The sequence below is a fragment of the Ambystoma mexicanum genome, chromosome 9 (genome assembly GCF_040938575.1).
Source record: "Ambystoma mexicanum isolate Mex_15411 chromosome 9, UKY_AmexF1_1, whole genome shotgun sequence".
Taxonomy (NCBI): domain Eukaryota; kingdom Metazoa; phylum Chordata; class Amphibia; order Caudata; family Ambystomatidae; genus Ambystoma; species Ambystoma mexicanum.
In genome coordinates, this window is record NC_090931.1 from 106,442,301 (window position 1) to 106,459,472 (window position 17,172).

The 17,172-nt window shown below is 44.8% G+C and overlaps 1 protein-coding gene across 5 annotated transcripts in view; it reads right to left on the minus strand.

The window, feature by feature from the left end:
- Window positions 1–17,172, minus strand: part of LOC138487710 (tetratricopeptide repeat protein 12-like) — a 466,792-nt gene that overhangs the window by 283,091 nt on the left and 166,529 nt on the right. For all 5 annotated transcript variants that reach the window (XM_069614243.1, XM_069614241.1, XM_069614244.1 and 2 more), the window contains one exon: window positions 12,470–12,529. In XM_069614243.1, the coding sequence (XP_069470344.1) occupies window positions 12,470–12,529 (60 nt within the window). The remainder of the gene's footprint in view (window positions 1–12,469; window positions 12,530–17,172) is intronic.

Consider the following 17,172-nt stretch of genomic DNA (forward strand, 5'->3'; position numbering starts at 1 on the left):
CTTTATTTTGATCAAAGGGAGCAAAACAGTGCATTATGTGATCATCAATAAGCTTTTTGCCGCTATTAAATCACGATTAGCAGCTAGAGCGAGATGCCGTGTTGCCAACAGTTAATAGCCTGAGGTAGGTTTTACATAGCCTGCAACGTCCCCAACCCCAAGTGAAGGCTGTTGCTATTAGAAAGAATTTTCCACAGAGAGGGGGTGTGAAACCGATCCAACGGGTCAGCGTTCCAAGCATAAGGCAGATCAAACTGAGTAGCTACGACAGAGCAGTCAGGCTGCACTAAAGGGAGGAAGGCCCATGGGTAGCCACAGTTACTTCCCCAAGTGTAAAGGGACTGGAGAAAGACGCAATACAGCTAAGCAATGGGGAAAAAAGGGTGACCTAGAAAAAAACAGGAAAACTGTCAAAATCAAGACTCACATGCCTCACATCGGTTGTCACAGATTCCCAATAACTTCCCACACACTAAGAATTACAGAAATCCTTACAGGATGACCCCATCATTTTCTAGATAGACTGTGCTATACATTACCAGGACGAAGACCCAAGTCCACTCCTGGAAGAAAGTAACCACACTAGAAGTGTTCAATGTTCTTCCATGACAGGAGTGACCCGTTATTCCAATCCACAATAAAACCTGTACCGACTAAACACCCAGATTTGGCTGGTACCCACAAGGTGTGGAAAAGAGAGCAACCAACCCCAAGGAGTGTCAGGTGAAACCCCCTTGAAGAGTTCCAGTCCCAGGTTCAAGACAGCAACCCAGTGAAGGGAGGCAGTGGAGGATAGGTGTTAATGGATTCCAATGGTGAACCATGGTAGAGGGAGGCCTGCAACACTCCGCCACTCAGTGACAGACCTGGGAAAGCCCACTTTAGGTGAACAGGGTTACACCTTTTAGGATTGGCCTGCACCACCCAAAGGTTTGGAAGCAATGAACGACCAGCCAGCTTTAGTATAAGGAGGGCTGTAGTAGATACAGAGTTCAGCAGAGCTTGGTACAAGAAAGCGAAAACAGTAGGATATTTATATACCCTAAAGCACATTGTTATACTTCCAAGTTCAGGTAAGTAGAAAACATTCACAGTAAGATACTTGAAATGTTCTTAGAACTGATAAAGCATAGACATTCAGACATTCACAGGCAAGCATGTTCATAATAACTTTTAGGGTAACAAATCAGATGATCTAACCACCAGAAGCATACATGCAAACGGTTCCAAACTTTTTATAACTTTGTATCCAATCGGTGTTTTGAGTCCAACCCCATATGGCAGGAGTATCAATGTTCAGATGGGTCGCCAGTGACCTGGAGTTCAGCAGAATAGGTTGGAAAAGCACAGTACAGTGCCAAGAGTGATAGGATCCCACCGGGTTCCCTACAGTTGCAGGTAACCGTTGGTTTCAAAGGCTCAGGAAGGTTAGGATAAACACACAAAAGACTGCCCCCAAGGACAAGTGGCCCAGGGCAGGCAGATTTTCCACTAGAGTATGGTTGTCCACACCACGGTAACTATGGAGACCTGGAGTGGTGCAGGATATCTGCAGCCCTCAGTCTCAGCATCAAGCAAGCTCCAGGTATGCGTTTACCAGGAGATGGACAGTACCTTCAAGTGAAGCAGTTGCTGCAGGACGGTTCTAGCAGTGAGGTGACTGCAGACCCTGTCACGGGTTTCTCTGTCTTTGATCTGGCAACAGCACTCATACAGACGGATGCCCAGCAAAGGTCCTTTGCGGTTCTGGCTTCTTGGTGCCTTTTACAGGCTTCGAGAGACTTGTCGCAGCAGTCAACTCTTCTCGGTTTCTCCATCCTTGTCTCTGGTGAGGAGACTTCAGGAGCCAGTTCGAGGGCATTGTCCTAGACCTACATCTACTCAAAGTTGCAGGTGAAATTTCAATTCAGGAGACTATGCACAAGCAGCACATGACTCCAGGTATTGGTGAATTTGAGGTCTTGGAGGTGGAGGGATGCTGCAAATTGTAGTTCGTCTTGTGATTGGTTAAGCCCATCAGCCCTAGGGCGGTCTTAAGTCTTCAGATCTTCCCTGTCGCTTACAGGGTGAGTTCGGGGGAGCAGCAGTTATTAAGCAGGCCTTGGTAATCTTTTCATGAGTTGACCTCAGAATTTATCCAGGAACACTGGCCGAGTCCAATCACGACCTATGCAACATTCAAACTTGGGTGGTGGTTGTCCAATGGGGACAGCCAGCCTCCCAGTCTTAACTAGTTTCAGCCAGGCACACTGCAGGACAAAGGAGTTTGTCACCTCCTCAGAAAGGTAGAAGAACCCATCTGAAAGGAAAGGTAATCTTGTTCAGGGCTTAGAAGGTACAGCCATGGTGTCCCTTGTGTCCCCTACAGCAGCTGCAAAACAGCCTGCAATGACAATTCACAAAACTTCATGCAAAAAGGTACACTACCACCAGCCTGAACAGAGTGTCACAGCAACCAAAAGGTTACTGGAGAGGTGAGAAAAGGGTGGTTTCCCCTCAGAACTCCACATAAGTTAAGGTGTGCTGATTTTTCAAAATAAACCACAGGTAGCAGGATAAAGATTCCCCCCCCCTGCCCTAGCAACTATTAAGTTAGTCCAGAAATAAACACTACAGTGGAAGCTATAGGCGCTCCCAGCAACACTGCACAGAAAATGATGTGTGCGGCTTTAGTAAAAGGTAGATGCCAGAAAAGCAGGACTCCAAACAAATATCAAAAAGTGGTTGAAAAGGTTCCATTGTACTGGAGTAAAAAGGAAAGGGAGTGGAGGGGATTGGGGGGGAGTCGCGCTCACTCAGGAGAATTGGCAAAACATTCAAGTGACCAGCAAAACAGTACTGGGAACTCGCTAGAGCCGAGATTTCACACAAGAAGGAAATCTAACCAACAATGAGAAATCCAACACATCAGGATATGCTCTACAGGAAAGTACTCACAAAGCCAGATGCTAAGGACTTGGATTAGAAAGGGTGAAACAACCCAATAAGAATAAGACCTATTCTACAGACTAAGCCAGGATCAAGCACCCAGGGACTTGCAACCAACCAGATGACCCAAAAGAAGAATGCACCTTTGCAGGAGAACCAGCCAGAAGAAACAGCAACTATGAGGAAGGCACCTGGAACACAGGAACCCAACAAAGTGGATCTAGATAGTTCAAAGGGCAAAACTGGGTGACTAGCCAGCAGAAAAGGCAAGGGAAGCACTGGAGGTGACCGAGGACGGGTCAGGAAGGAGCAGAGGTAGAATAGTGACAACCCATTACTCTTCTGAACAGTGGAGACTCCCTACCTCGAGGCACTAGGTCCAGAAAGATAACAGGCCAGAAACAGCCCCAGGGAGGGAAATCCAGTAGCAGCTGCATGACAAGACCACACTGGGGCAATGCAGTAAATTGTCTTAGTTACAGGCAGGACTAAGTACAGACCTACCAGCTCATCTTGTGGTCGGACAGCCACTTTCTAACTTACTCTGAAAACCACTCTCAACATTCCACTTACCAGCATCTGGGATACCATCACACTGCAACATGCTCAATGTTGACGACACAATAGACCAGCCTCAGCAAAATATTTTCTAAAACGAGCCAATCTTTCCAAACCCTTTACTAATTTTGTTATGCGTTCCCGACCATTTACTGAAGGTTCTTCCAAGAATCTGCTCTGCTTTACCAACTATTCAGAAAATGTAAATCTCTCTCAAACCTTTGCTAAAAAGGTCTCCAACTTTTCAATACCTTAGTAGAAGATGTTCATCTGTCCCAACCCTTTACCAACAGATGTACAATGTTTTCAGCCTCCATTGAAGGTCTGATGCATTGTGTTTTCTGTAAAGAAACATCTTTTGAAGCCCCTTTGACAAGGTGTATTATTTTTCCAGTTCTTATCAATAAGTGCTCACTTATCCGAGTTCTTTCATGATGGTCCTCAACTTTCCAAGTGTTACCTGAAGGCCTTTGGATATTTCAGCTGCTTCAGGATTCTCTGCAAAGTGCCTTTCCAGTTATTCCCCAAAAAGTCCTTTGAGTTAGCAGTCATTTCCTGAACAATTCACTTTCTATGTGTTCCCTACTTTTCCGTCCCCCACAATAGTTATTGCTTTTCCAGTAGTTTCCTGAAGGTATAAGGTTTTTCCAAATGTCCCCCGATTCTCAGCTCTTGGCATCTCTGGTCACTTCGAGTAATTTCCTCAAGGTACCCAGTTTTACCATCTTTTTCTGAAGGGTTCATGCTTTTCTGGAAGACTCCAGACTCCCCCTCCCTCCCCCAACACTTTGTTCTTTTTGTGATTGTTTGCAAATCATTTCACAGCCATTTCCCATACATAAATTTGCGAACCCTATATGTTCAAACCTTTTACAGATGTTTCCTGAATGTTCAGGGCTACCTCAATCTTCTGAGGGTTTTCATTGTTTTGCCATTTCCAGTCATTTTAAGTCAGTTGATAAACTTCTTTGATGGTGCAGTCCTTTCCTGAAGGCTCTTGGTTACCATTAGTTTTCTAACAGATCTCAACCTATACCAGCCGTTTGCTTTCTGAATGTTCTCCACTTTCCATTTGCTTCCACGAAGGTTCAGGCTTGTTCCAACCTTCTATGCTTCTCAGCTTACTGGCTACTGCAGTCACTTCCAGTCCTTTCAAAAAGGTACTGGGATTTTCCAGTAGTTTTCTACAGGATCACAGATTCACGATACCTTTGATGATGGTCCTCACTTTTCAATTTCTTGCATGAAGGGTAATCCTTACTGATGCTCAGCTTGGAGATTTCACTTTTTTTTTTTAATATGCCAATTTGTCAGTACTTTTCAGGACGGACCAAATTGATATGTACTAGGATACTGTTCTTTACAACGTCTTATTTGCTAAAGGTGAAAGGTTTTACTTTACTGAACACATACAATAGATCAGTCCTAGATTTCAGATTTTAACAAGTTCTTAGAAAAACTGTACGAAAGTTTATTCGAGAACATCCATCTATGCTGAAAGGGGTCTCTTGAAAATTCAAGCACACTGCTCGCTGCATAGATTCGCATATTAGTGCGAGTAGACTATTGTCATCCACTGATTAATGAAATGATTGAGTAACGTTTCAGTATAACATGTACATACCACAAGGTCATCAATCCATGTGTGCACTAACATCAGTCACACTTATGTCAAAGCATGGAGAAACAATGACAAGAATAAATGGATGCTCAAATGAGCGCGTGTCAAAAGAATAGAATCCTTTTTCCCTGGCAAAGCACCTCCACGATAGCTTGTACCAGCAATGCATCACAAGCAACGCCTCTGCTAGAGATCTGGAGATTGAGAGCACAAGGCAATCCAGAAGCCACTGATCAAGGGCTTTAGTATTCAAAGGCTGTGCCCCGCAAAGACCAAATGGACAGAAATACTGCCCTAATCTAAATACATCCCCTCTCCTGTTCCTCCTACCCATTCCAGCTCTTCTGCTTCCCCTGCATCCTACTTGTAACTCACTTCGCACAAAACCTTTGTACAGCACTATGTTGCTTCCCAGCTAGTTTCACACTTTATACATCCCATACATCGACTATTCAACTACGATCGCCACAAGATTCAGCGCGTTTCTGTGCAATCACAGAGACGTTTTATATTTTGATTAATGGAGCACAATTAGCACATTTTGTGGTGCCTAAATGTGGCTGAAAGCAGAACCAGTGCCATCTTAAAGTAAATCCTGGTTTACTTTACCAAAATTAAAACAGGATTTGTTGCTTTAAAAGATTAAAAGGGGGCCAAGTGCCCTCTTAGTGTGTACTGCTAATCAGGAAACATAATTAGCACATTTGTCAATCAGGATATATCCCTAGATACCCAAGTAATAGTTCCACATTAATAATTTCATTTTTTAAACATAAGCCACGGAAGAGACAGGGCCCATAAACCACGATACAGCCCAAGATACTCAATCACAACCACAAGCTGGGAGACAAATACCTCACCACTATGCTTTGAAAATATTATAGCAAAACAAGGTAACTACAGTCAGTCTCTGTGGTTGTCAATATATGCAGATGAGCACATTCAATTCCATTGCCTTCTGGGAGTAGTGAAACAACCTCCTACCATCAATCACTAATCCCACCATAATACTTTCTGGATGTTCAAAGGATAATTTATTAATCTTTCTTTTGGGGGTTGTCTAAAAACGGAATACCTGTGCCTCGGTGGGATTTTTGTAGTAGAGTTCATTAATGAATTCAGGCAAACTTGAGTGTCAAATAGGGTTCCATGTTCTTTCAGCGCCAGTAATTTCAACGCCTGGCATTTAAATGTAGAAAGAATTACGAAAATGGTAATTGAACTTCTTTTCGAACCCCCAATGCCCCGCCGATGTTTACCTATTACATACCCCCCAAATCCTTGTTTGACCTTTCTAAACCCCCCCCCCCCTAAACATGTTTACCATTTTCATAATTCTTTCCACGTTTAAATGCCAGGTGTTGAAATTACTGGCGAGGAAAGGACGTCATACTGTCAAATAGCACTACATTAGAATTTTATTCAACATACCTTGGTTGCATGGCCTTTCATGCATTAGAGGGGCCCTGAACAAACAATAGAACTACTAGACCAAACGTGGATAGCTGAATCCAAGATTTAATAACCTTATTGGTTGGAGAAAATCTGCTCCAAGAAACAGAACCTCCAAGATGACTAGGACCTCATTTAGGCTACCTTTAATGGCTGCTGTGCCCGAAGGGGCTATTTATATTATAAGGCAGCCTATGGATGTGTAAAAAAAATTTAAAAACAGACTTGTTAAACTTCAGTGGCCTAATTCATAGAATAATTTACAGTGGTTGTATTTACAGAGGTGTTGATAAAGTTACAGATTAGTTGAGGATTTCACGTGAAATTGTAGTTCCAAGCAGGAAAAGTGCAGAACATGCAAGAAACAAAGGAACGATTAAAGGAAGAGTTGCATGATAGGAGGCATATATTGAAGCCACATTACACAAAGGAACTAAAAGCCCAATGTCAAGTAAAGGAGCTTGCCAGGGCCACTGGGATGTGATGATTGGCAAAGCAGGAACATGGTTGTAGGCGCTTATATTTTGCCATAGTTTACTAATTTGCATATTCTGACAGTTTGCACAGACTATTCTACTCGAGGCTCTGTCCTTCCTGTACCGTGTAGAAAGGCAGAGTCCAGGATTATCTTGTGACTTGGTGGCTATGTTCCAGTTCTCCGGCTCGTCCTTCACCACAAACGAGGATTACGCAAGGCTCTAATGGATTCCTTCTGGTTATGTGTGTCGCAAATTAGATTTGTTTGCAGGTTGGCCTTACCCTAAAAGAAGCTAAAATTATATTTGTTTAGAATTCAATTGGCTCATTGACTGCAGTTTTAGAAATATTTGAGATGATGCTGCCATTTTACTCACAGCCAACACCGTCCCATCTCTCACCCTGAAATTTCTGTCAGATCGTGCTTGTTTAAGACCCTCTGCTGGACTTGGGCAGAATGCAAGGACATCGGTTAATGGCCTTGAAATTCACTGGTATTTTCCTTGATGGTCTTTGTGGACCGGAGCAAGGTGTCTGCTAAGGGATTAAATAGAGATGCAATTGTTGCAGGCTGTCAGCCACAGCTCCCAAGAGTGTATACTTGCAAAGAATCGTGTACTCTGCATAAGGTGGTTTTCTCCTGTGTGAAATGTATTGCATAAGGGTAGTGTGGGTAGGATGTAAAATTGTTAACTTTGCAGTAGAAGGTGGTCATTTGTCACTGTAGGCAGCACTATGTTGGGCATTACCTTAGCCCTCACAATTGTGTTCCTTTGTGTTTCCAAGAGTCTTGCATAGGGTGGGAGTCAGTGTAGGATTTAAGGTGTTCACTGCTCCTTGCATCTTCTGAAACGAAATGGTGTTAATGCAGCAATGACCTTGGGTATAGAAAATGTATTCGTAGGATTGGGGTTTGGTGTAAAGTGCTGAGGGATTTGCAGAATTACAGGGAGACAAAATCCCAATCCCTTGTTTCACTTTTCTGTTTCACTGGAACACTGGAACGTCTGCTTGCTCATTTCCCAAAATATCAGCAAAAATGTCCAATACTCCCATTGCCTTTGGTTACCATGCCTCACTAACCGCCCTCCTTCCCTCTCTCGCATGAGGGAGACTTTCTGGAACTTTATTTTGACTCATTTAGAACAGATTCTCACAAGCTATAGATTCCCCAGAAGGCATGAACTGATTTTCATGCGAATTTCTGTGGTTGAGACATGTTATCAGTTTATGTAGTCATCGATTGGGTAATCAGCATTGCACTTTTCCTAATTTGACCCCTCATTTTTTACTTCTGGTCGCACTCCGGTTTGGGGTTGGAGTTTCGGGGCATCACATGAGTGAACAAGGCCTTGTGGTATTCCTTGTACATCCTGCATGTCATCCTACCATCCTCTGCACTAAATCGCTATTCCTGAGTTGTAGCTGATGTAAGAGGGAATGTCGGGCAGATTTTTCCATATGAAAATAGGAACCGAGGGGGGGGGGGTAACTGATAAAACCTTAAATAGGTAGACATCAAGACTAGAAGAGGCTGTGGTAGACCTGCACATTCTAGGAAGACCATTTGCAGAGTCTAAGTATGCCATATTCTAGGGCCGAACGCAAGCCAAAACCTGACCTGCAAAATTTTAAGCCAGTCAGATCCCATTATTTAAAAAAAAAAAAAACTTGATCCAGAGGTGCCATCGAATTATCGTCCTATTTCCCTACTTCCGTTCCTTATGAAATTGTTGGAAGCCCTGGTCTCGCCCCTGCTTTCCACTTTTCTGGAATCTACGTCTTATTTTGACTCATTTCAGTCTGGTTACTGACCTGGTAGGGGGACTGAATCAGTCGAACTCGGTGCTCGACAACCTGACTCGCTTGGTGGACCAGGGTGGTGTTGGCGCAGTTTTTAGATCTGTCGGCTGCTTTCGACACAGTCAACCATCATCCACCCTGATCTCCCAGCTCTTTACTGCCAGGCTGTCTGGTAGAGTGCTGAACCGTTTTTTCTTTCTGGACGATCGTTCACAATCGGTTTCACTCCCTCCCTTTCGCTCCAGCCTCACAATCCTGTGGTGTCCCGCAGGGGTCTGCCCTAGCCGCTTCTTTTCAACCTGTATATTAGGCATCTTCTGGCTCTCATCCACTCCCATGGTTTTTGCTATTATTCCTAAACCGATGACACCCAGATTCTGGACCGTCTTTACCTTAATCATGCTAATACGGCCAATCGGTTCAGGTTGTGTCTACAGGCGGTCTGGGAATGGATGTCATCTAATTGGCTTAAACTTAATGGTAGCAAGACGGCGGTTTTGGTGGATGGGACCACCTCGCCTCTTTATTGGACCAATGATTGCTGGCCGGCCTCTTGGCCCTCTCATGCTCCCTGTGGCATCCGTAAAGAATTTCGTGGTTATTTCCTCTTACGATGGAAGCCCAGGTAGCGACAGTATATAAGAGCGGACATTTTAAACTGTGCATACTCAGGAAAGTCCTCCTTTTTGTGTGCTGGTTGTAGCAGCACTCGTCTTGGGTGGGCTAGACTACTGCAACTCACTATCTTGCCCAGCCCCGGTTGATTCATTGGCTGCAGTTACTGCAGTCAGAACCATCCTTTGGCCTCCTACTGGGGCCACATTACTCTATTGATGCAGCTTCACTGGCTTCCGGTGGACAAGAGGATACTATTCAAATCCTTGTGTATGGTACACCGGGCGTTTAACAGCCTTGGGCCGGAATATATCCAAGAAAGGTTCCCCCACTACATACCAACACAGTGTCTCCGCTCACACTCTGCTTTTGTGATTAAGGTCCCCCGTTTTATATTGACCCCTACTGGTGGCTCTGCCTTCTCGGTGGCTGCCGCCAAGGCCAGGAATGCCATTCCTCTGGTATTGCGGATGACAGTTGACAACCTCACCTTCCGGCGTATGCTTAAAACATTCAGGTTTTAATTTGTCTAACTGGCAGCTCTGTACTCAGTCTAGCGCCATGGTGCCTTTGGGTGTTTGTGCGCTCTATAAACTTGTCTAACATAACAGTATACAACTATATGCTCATCGGTTTCCCTGGTGAGACGGTTGTCCCTAGACCACCTTTGTGCTCTTATGTCATCCCTCACAAGTCACTTAAAACCACCCCCCCACCTCACCATCCACATTCTGCCTAAAGAACCTGCGCAGGGCACTCCTGGATTGTGGCCTCATTGGCTGCCACTATGATGCTTGTGTGCCCCATGCCATCGAGTAGACTGCACAGCCGTCTGGGATCTTTGGGATCAGTCTGTCTAGGACTGAGACACAGGTGGTGGCATCAGATTTTGTGCCTTATCGCAATGTTCAGGGGACACTTCAAACCCCACTGAACGCGAGTAACTTTAGTTTGAATGCGTCTTCTCCCCAGGTGCCTCTGAAAATCAATGTTTACTTATCTTTTTTGTTGGCTGTTAGATAAATCATGTCTTAGAATAGGAAAGGACTGTAAAAGATAAGGCTTCTGTATTGAAAAAATAACTAGTGTTAAAAGTACTTGCTAAAGAGGTTAGTGTGGTTACTATCTGTAACAGAAGTAACAAAGTGTCCTTAGGTTATTGCTTACCTTTAAGTGGCCGGTTGCTCCTTAGTTGGTTTAAACTGTTTCACTGTTCTTAAAAGTAAGTGTTGGTATTTTTATTCTTCTTAATTGAATGAGTGCAAAAGCTTACCAACAGCGTTTACCTACCTTGGATAACTGTTCTTAGTACTATTGGGTTTTGCTTTCCCATATATTTACTGCATTACTTAAAGAGTCTTGTAGTGAATACTTGTCTTTGAGTTGCTTGTAGCCCCTCTGAAAAGTATATAGGTCCTTATTTCGTTTGAACTGCAGATGCTTTCTTAAAAAAAGTCGGTGAGTTCCTACTGAAAAGAACCCTTGGTATAACTAGCTATTGTGTCGCAGATAGTTCACACACCAATAGGGTATACGGACCTTGAATAGCTTCTGCTCTTACACTAATTGGCTAGGCTTTCCCTGAATTGCTTTAGTGCACAATAGTTTACTGAGTTACTTGTCCACGGTTAGCTCATTACCACTCGGGAAAGTGTAGGAGTTGCTTTACTAGCTCTGAACTAAGTAATACTGGTGGTGTAACTGTATTCATTCATAACGGAAGTTACATATGTTGCAAGATAGGGTTTGTATACCATAAGTATTGAATTGATTTAATGATTGTGTTATATAACATGTAATAGTAGTTAACTATCCCAAGATATTATTTAGCCTATATGTATAATAAAAATCATTTTTACAATAGTGTTTCTTTGGACCATATGTACGCTACAATTCCTTTGTACCAGGCTACAGACCTCTCCCCCTCCCAAGATAAGCCTGGCTGCTCTGCCCATGATGCCCTCACTCTCAGGTGACGCAGCTTTATACTAAGTGGAGTTTCTGTACTGCCTCAGATATGGTTTTATGTAGTCCTTAGTTGGACTTTAGAAAAACTGTACCAAAAGATACAAAGAAGTGCGTGAAAGGAAAGGGCATCACGCAACACTTTGCCCAAAGATGATTGTCCCCAAACACTGAATTCTGCCAAGGCCTTGCCAAGTTAAGTGCAGCATCTAAACCCTGTAAACGGAGCCGTGAAGGCAAAGGGAAGAAAAAAAGACCAAAAAAGAAATCGGAATTAGACAGGAACCATGCTGTTGGTTGAGGCTTCTGCCCAATCCATGCGGCTAGGGCCTGGGGCGTTTAATGGAGCGAACTGGGGCAGTGCTACGCATGCTCCCCAATACTTTCTCTATTCTGCTGCTCCTCATGCTCCAGTCCTGTCACCTACCTAGCAACAGCATTCTGAATGTGCGATGGAAAAAGGCATAGCAGTATTAACTAGAACTGCCATTTACCTTTGAGCGTGTGCACATCAAGTACATCTTCATTTGCATTTACTAAATCTCTCAACCACTGCAGCCATAGCCAAACCAGTGCCTGCCTGCAGTCTCACAGGATAAAGCAAAAACAGAAAATCTACAGGAAACAGGCTTTACCAGGGTTGAAACAAAGTGATGCAAGTAACAAGAAATAATGGGCCCGATTCATGGAACGTTTTCCTATGGGATTGCACCATTATAAAACACGTCCATGAATCAGACCCAATAAGTCTGAAATATGTATACAATGTGATTGCTCACGTGTATACATGTGCATGTCACAAGAGAAAGGTCCCCTCCTAAACAGATGAACAATTACAATACCAAGCCAAATATTCCTGAATTCCAGATTGGGTGTCAATGTGGAAGAACAGCCCATCTTTCCTAGTGACAAAACTGCAGATCACAGAAGGCAGCGAGACTCATGCATGAAGAAAAGGTTGAACTCATTTAATAATAAGTTCACACATGTTTACGATTAAATCAGATCAATGTACAACACATGCACAAAAATCATCATTTGAAAGCTTACCCTTAGCGCCGACTGACAATCAATAATTGCTTCCTTGTATTTTTCCAACTTAATGTATGCCTGAAACAAGAATAGGACAGTACACATGAACCTCTGCTTTAAACTACATTTTTTTCCAGAGAATTTAAAGTTTCCTGTCCAGTCATTAGGAGATTAAGGATACATAGATTAACTTAAGCTTTGCTGCCAAAGTTTGACAAAAAAGTTACTACCTTGAACGTTGTATGCATCTGAATTCTTGATTTATACAATACACACTGGCGTAATGGGGTCCCCCATGCATATTTTTAGTCCCTCTGCCTTCATAAAGAAATTATTTGTTACAGCGTAGCAAATCATTTATGAAGGCAGACTGACTACAGAAAGAAACATTTATTTTTTTTAGTCCTAGGGCTCCAACGACATGGAAGCCTCTAGGCTGGAGGTCTCCATGTCATGGGCTGAGTGACCTCAATGAAATCAAAATTACTCAGTCAATTTAATAATGAATTCAAAGGTTAGTCAATTTATCGGTTCACCCAATGAAAGCTTAGTTTTCTCAATTGCATAGTTTAATCAAAGAACCATGTGGTAATTGACTACACCATCACAAATAAAATACTGTGTAATAAGTATCACAAACAGATGCCCATCAATGCAAATTGTTTACATACCATAGGTGTTCATAATCAGCAGAGTGGGTGAAGAAACACAAAACAGGACAGATGATACTGCCATTGTTAATACGTTACATTGTTCATTATTAAGTAGAATATTTTTAAGAACTGATAGTACTTCCATGAGTGGGGGTTATATATCACAACACTTGTGTGTAATGGTTGCCATTCCATGGCGCACCACACAAGCATCCCCATTCTTGGCTAGTATTTGCTCAACTGGCAATCTCCATTTAGAACTTTCGGTACATTTATTTGGTGTGAATTAAAGCAATTAGGGTGACGGATGTGGTTTCTTTTTAGGTCAGAGCGTAGTAGTCTGTGTGATTCTAAGTGTTAATAGTGGTGAGCGATTTATCCACATACTGAAGTCTAGTGAACCCATTGGCCCTTTAAGCGAGGTAGCGCTATGTGAGATGGATGGGGATGCAGAATTTACTATCGCACCAATAATAAGATGGACTCAGGAAGTTGGCAAAACATAACTTATTTGCAATCGTCTAAAACAGGGAGTACAACGATCATCAACGGACGTTCGCTCCTCTTCAACTCATTCAATGCATTTCATAACAAACAGACTTTATACTAAAAAATCATAGGTGATGTCATACTATATGGCAAAATAAGGAAACCTAACTGGGGTTGTGATAGGTTTAAGTGGAACATCTAGCTATACTTTCTATGGGGGAAGAGGACTAGGATTGGATCTCTAACAATGTGGACAACTTATGCCCACCCCTAGGGCAAGTCATCTTTGCTGTCATAAAATAAATATTTCATTGGCTCTCAAGGCTCTTGGCTATGTGGCCTTCTACAATTGGTTGGCATGCTTTTACCCGTCTAGAATATTCCACTTGCTAGCAGCCTGCAAGCTGTTACCCCAGGTGCTTGTGGGTGGACTTGATCATGCCTTCTTGGCCAATTAGCCTATCATCCATCATCCCTCCTGCTGTCTGCCATTCGAATTAGTCTTTAAACTCGGCCTTGCAAGTTTCACTGTGCCCGAGAACAAAAAGGGAGTGTGAGCACAGCCTTATCTCCAGTCTTGATTTAGCTTGCCCAAAGTATTTCCATCTCAACCATGTGACAGGTGATCGTGTTTGAGGCATTTTTTTGATGTCATCTTTGATGTTATGGGTGTTAGCAGTGCACGGTAACGTCGCGAGTTATGGTTGCTTAGCTTACCATAACTGTCGAATTTCTGCGTTTTTTCGGTTTTACCTGTAACCATAACGTCCCTGTAATAACGTTTTCCGTAGAACTTCATTGGTTTTTGCTAGTGCAATTTAACCATTGTTAGTGAATTTCATAGGTTTTTAGTAGGGCACTGTAAGCAGACCATTGCATTAGCATAGCATTTTCTGTAAAGAGGATAGTTTTTCGTATGGCAACATAACCATAATGTCCCGGTAACGGTTTAACAATTCCTTGGCTGCCCTCATGATAAACGTGTGGAAAAGGCAAATTGTTTGGTGTATGTATCCATTTGCGCTACCCCCAACTTTCCCGAATAGTGTTGGCGTATCGTACCAATTATAGATGTACATAGCAAATGTTTAGTGTGGCAGTAGGATCTCTTAAAAGGGCATGATAAATCTGTGCTGCACAGTACTGGCCAAGATGCCCCCAAATGGGCAATGTGGACATTTCCTAGGGACACTGTACCTGGTTGGCGGATGTGCAATCACACTGCAAGTATGGAAAAAGTTACTTACCTGTAACTGTTGTTCTCCAGCATGGGTCTGGCATGGATTCACATGCTCATGAATATTCCCCGTCGTCAGGCCGGGAATCCTCGGTATAGAAAAATCAGTATCAGTTTCGTTTCTGATCTGTCTTTCTTAGTAGTAACCAATCACTGGTCTCTGGGTCATACTGCCCCCAGCCAATGACTGCCCTCTCCCTAAGCCCCGCCTCTGGCAGCCATCCTCAGATTTGGTAGCACGTAAAGTGGAAGTATGACCAAGTGAAGAGCCGCAGAGGGGTAGGCGGGAGGGTTCGCATGTGAATCCATGCCAGACCCATGCTGGAGAACAGTTACAGGTAAGTAACTTGTTCCTTCTCCAGCATGGGGTCTGGCATGGATTCACATGCTCATGAATAAGAGAATACATAGCAGTACACACATGCACAACCATGGGAGGTGGCAACAGGCTCAACATTAAGTAATACAACAACTCAACATTAAGCATCTCTTACCTCCTCACCAGGCTCACCTTAGGCGAACAGGTTGCGCAGCACTGCTTGGCCGACCCTGGACTCCTCCCTGGAGTCCCGATCGACGCAGTAGAATCTCGTGAAGGTGTGCGTCGACCTCCACGTCGCAGCTCTGCAGATGTCTAGCAGGGGCACACCAGACAGGAACGCCGTGGTAGCAGCGATCGCTCTGGTCGAATGGGCTCTCGGACCGCCGGGCAGCGGTTTGATGCAGCCGGAGAGCCATCTGGAAATGGAAGTCTTCGAGAGAGCCTTCCCTTGATTCACAGTCCCAAAGTTCACAAACATCTGTGACGTCTTCCGAAAACTCTTCGTGCTGTCCACGTAGAACTTCAGCGCTCTAGCTACATCCAGCGAGTGCAAAGTCCTCTCGGCCGGCGACGAAGGCAACGGGAAGAAAACTGGCAACACCAAGGGCTCGTTGAGGTGGAAGTCCAACGGCACCTTGGGCATAAAGGTGGGGTGCGTCCTCAGCACCACCCTCATGTCATGAAAAGCCAAGTATGGAGGCTTGCAAGCTAGGGCCTGGATCTCTCCCACTCGTCGTGCGGAGGTGATGGCCACGAGGAAAGCTGTCTTCCATGACAGGAACTTCAGAGGCGCCGAATGCATAGGCTCGAATGGGGCTCCCATGAACCTGTCAGCACCACATTAAGCTCCCACGCCGGGGCAGGAGCCTTCACCGGCGGGAATGATCGGAATAGTTCCTTCATGAATTCTTTCACCAGGCGATGAGACCACAAGGATGCCCGTCCCGTAGTCCTGGTATATCGGGAGATTGCAGCCAGATGTATTTTGATGGAGCCAGTCCAGCTTTGGCCAGCGACAGTAGGTACGCAGTACTTGAGGGGCCGTAATCCGCAGAGGGTTAATCTGTGCACGGCACCAGACAGAGAACCTCTTCCATTTATGTCCGTAGCACTTGAGAGTTGACGCCCTGGCCTTTGCAAGAACCTCTCTGCAGTCGGCCGGGATGTCGTACCCTCCAAACTCTAGTGCTGCAGGAGTCTGGCCTGCAAGTTCAGCGACTCCGGGTTGTGGTGAAGAATGGCGCCTCCTTCTCTGGAGAGAAGGTCTGCATCCGTCGGCAGCTTGACTGGTGTGGACGTTGACAAGTCCAGAAGGTCCGGGAACCAGATCAGTCTCGGCCACGCCGGTGCGACGAGGATCATCCTGCACCAGGACCTCTTGAGCTGGTTGATGAGCCGGAGCAGCCACGGCAGCGGAGGGAATGCATAAAGAAATAGGCCGTCCCAGGGGAACGAGAAAGCATCGCCCATGCTCCTTGGCTGGGGGAACCTGCTGGCGAACCTCTGGCACTTGCAATTCGCTGCCGTCGCGAAGAGATCGATTTGGGGTTCGCCCCATCGTCGGAAGAGTCGATCCACTTGATCCTGGCGTAGTTCCCACTCGTGGCACAAGCGCAGCTCCCTGCTGAGTGAGTCGGCGATCGTGTTTTTTACTCCTGCCAGATGGAGGCACCAGAAACATCCGTTGGGCGACGGCCCAATGCCACAGATCCTGGGCTTCCTTGGATAAGGCCGGGGACCTGGTTCCGCCCTGCTTCCGGATGTAGAACATCGTGGTGGTGTTGTCGGTGAATATCCTCACCCTTGAGGGACGGAAGAAAGGACCCGAGGGCCCAGAACACTCCGCGGAGCTCCAAAATGTTGATGTGGAGTGACTTCTCCGGGAGCCAAAGGCCTCTCGCGTGAAGATCTCCGGAGTGCGCTCCCCAACCTTCATGGGAGGAGTCAGTCGTCACCGTCACCTGGTGAGCTGGGATCTGAAAGTCCATGCCCGCCGACAGATGGGAGCAGGTACCCCACC